We start from the raw sequence: 1,887 nt of genomic DNA on the forward strand, positions 1-1,887 counted from the left end.
TTTTTTTTTTTTTTTTTTTTTTTTTTTTTTTTTTTTTTTGTACCGGGTATCGAATTCACGTCCTTGCATTTGTGAGGCAGGAGGTGGAACCACTGAGTTAAATCCCTGGCCCATGAAAAGATCGAAATTCAAAATTTAAAGTAAAGTGTTGCTTTTGCATTGTTACAAGATGGGGACCATCTAAATAAGATGCATGTTCATTTCATTGCAATTACCTGCCTATTTGTAGTGGGTCTTTTTTTTATCAGAATAAGATTGTATTCATTCCCAGGTTTCATTTGGAACCTTTTAAAGCTTTTTGTATTTCTTTTCACTTTTTCAACAAAGAGAACGGAAGTGCAATGATTTTTTGAACAAGCCCAAAATCTATCAAATATGTAATACTACTTAAATGAAGAAAGAAGAACAGAATTTCAACGGATAATTATAACTTGTAGACACTAATGAATATGTCACTCAATCCAAGTCGGCCTTCTTCATCAGAGGTAAGAAAAGTAGGTCTATCGTTGTTGCATTTTGATAAATCAAAAACTGTGAGTTACGTAAAGTGTTAGATATTAATTCCTCACCTCATGCATCCCATTATCCAATTATACTTCTTGTGCCATTAGCTCAGTGACTAGTTTTCTAAATTGAGAACTCCAATGAATTAATCTTACCAACTTTATTGCTTAATAATAATGAGAAAGTATATAATGCACTCCATACCTAGTTTAAATTCCATAGAGCAATCTTGATCAATCCTTAGCTCATACTTTCGACTCTTTGCCCTTCTCTTGCTCTATTTTCATTTATAAAACAACTCTCCTTCATTTCTCTACCTATACCTCACCTACTCCAGAGCAGCTGAACATGGTTAGATAAAAATATGCCAGCATAAGGATTATTCTCACGTTAAATTCATGGCCATGAATCTCAAGTGGCATCTTTTGCTGGTAGTATGCCACTCGTTCGCTACATAGACCCCGTCTCAAAAAAAAAGAGGACCTTTAAATGACCCAAATTAAGCTCTATTTAATTTGTTCTTCTACTACTTTTTTTCCCCTGATTTTTATTTCCTACTATATTATTCTTTCTGCATTAATCATACTGATCACACCTAGAGGCTTTTCCTTTTTCTTTTCTTTTTTTTTTTTTTTTTTTTTTTTTTTGTTGCTGTTGTTGTTGCTTTTCTGAGGTAGGGGCTTGCTATGTAATTCAGGCTGGCCTTGAACTCAGGTGACCCAAGCTGGCCTCAAACTCATAGCAATCCTCCTGCCTCCCAAGCACTTCCTCTAGCTCTTCCTGGAACTCTTTATCTAGGAAATCATTTGACTAATTCATTATTTCCTTTAATTCTGTATCCAAATCTCACCTGTTCTGTGATACCTACCCTATTCTATTTAAAATTGAAAACTTCTCTAATCCTTGTCTTCCCTATTTTCCTTACTCTGCTTTTATTCTCTAATAATTATCTGCTTATAATATGCTAATTTATTAGTGTTTTACATTTATTGGTTATTTTCTGTATCCCTTACAGAGCTGGGACTAGTCCAAGGTAAATGATGTACTTGCTATCAGAATGCAAAATTTAAGGGGGCAATCAAAGCTTTAGTAAATCAAGATGAATACTTTAGTACAATATATTTAAAAATTAAAGTTATTGCTTAAAATCCATAGTGAACAAGATACCAACATTTTAAATAGAAAGAGTGTTCAACAGTCCCACAGGTAGCCATTTCGAAACCTAAGGCAAATGGGAAAATATGTGCCCCTATGTAGATACATCTTTTAATGTATTTTGTTGGTTAATAAGTTTAGTGAAAATATTAATGAATTATTTCCACTAAATACAGGAATAAAAGATGATAACCAGGATTTTGGTATAAATAGAATGTTTTACTATAA

The 1,887-nt window shown here is 32.9% G+C and overlaps 1 protein-coding gene across 5 annotated transcripts in view; it reads left to right on the forward strand.

The window, feature by feature from the left end:
• The window catches only part of Spata1 (spermatogenesis associated 1), a 58,216-nt gene that overhangs the window by 12,935 nt on the left and 43,394 nt on the right, over window positions 1-1,887 (forward strand). For all 5 annotated transcript variants that reach the window (XM_010636725.2, XM_010636728.2, XM_010636726.2 and 2 more), the window contains one exon: window positions 328-485. In XM_010636725.2, the coding sequence (XP_010635027.1) occupies window positions 444-485 (42 nt within the window). In that variant the 5' untranslated portion in view covers window positions 328-443. The remainder of the gene's footprint in view (window positions 1-327; window positions 486-1,887) is intronic.

This window comes from Fukomys damarensis, unplaced genomic scaffold (assembly GCF_012274545.1).
Source record: "Fukomys damarensis isolate Sample0158 unplaced genomic scaffold, DMR_v1.0_HiC HiC_scaffold_33, whole genome shotgun sequence".
Lineage (NCBI taxonomy): Eukaryota > Metazoa > Chordata > Mammalia > Rodentia > Bathyergidae > Fukomys > Fukomys damarensis.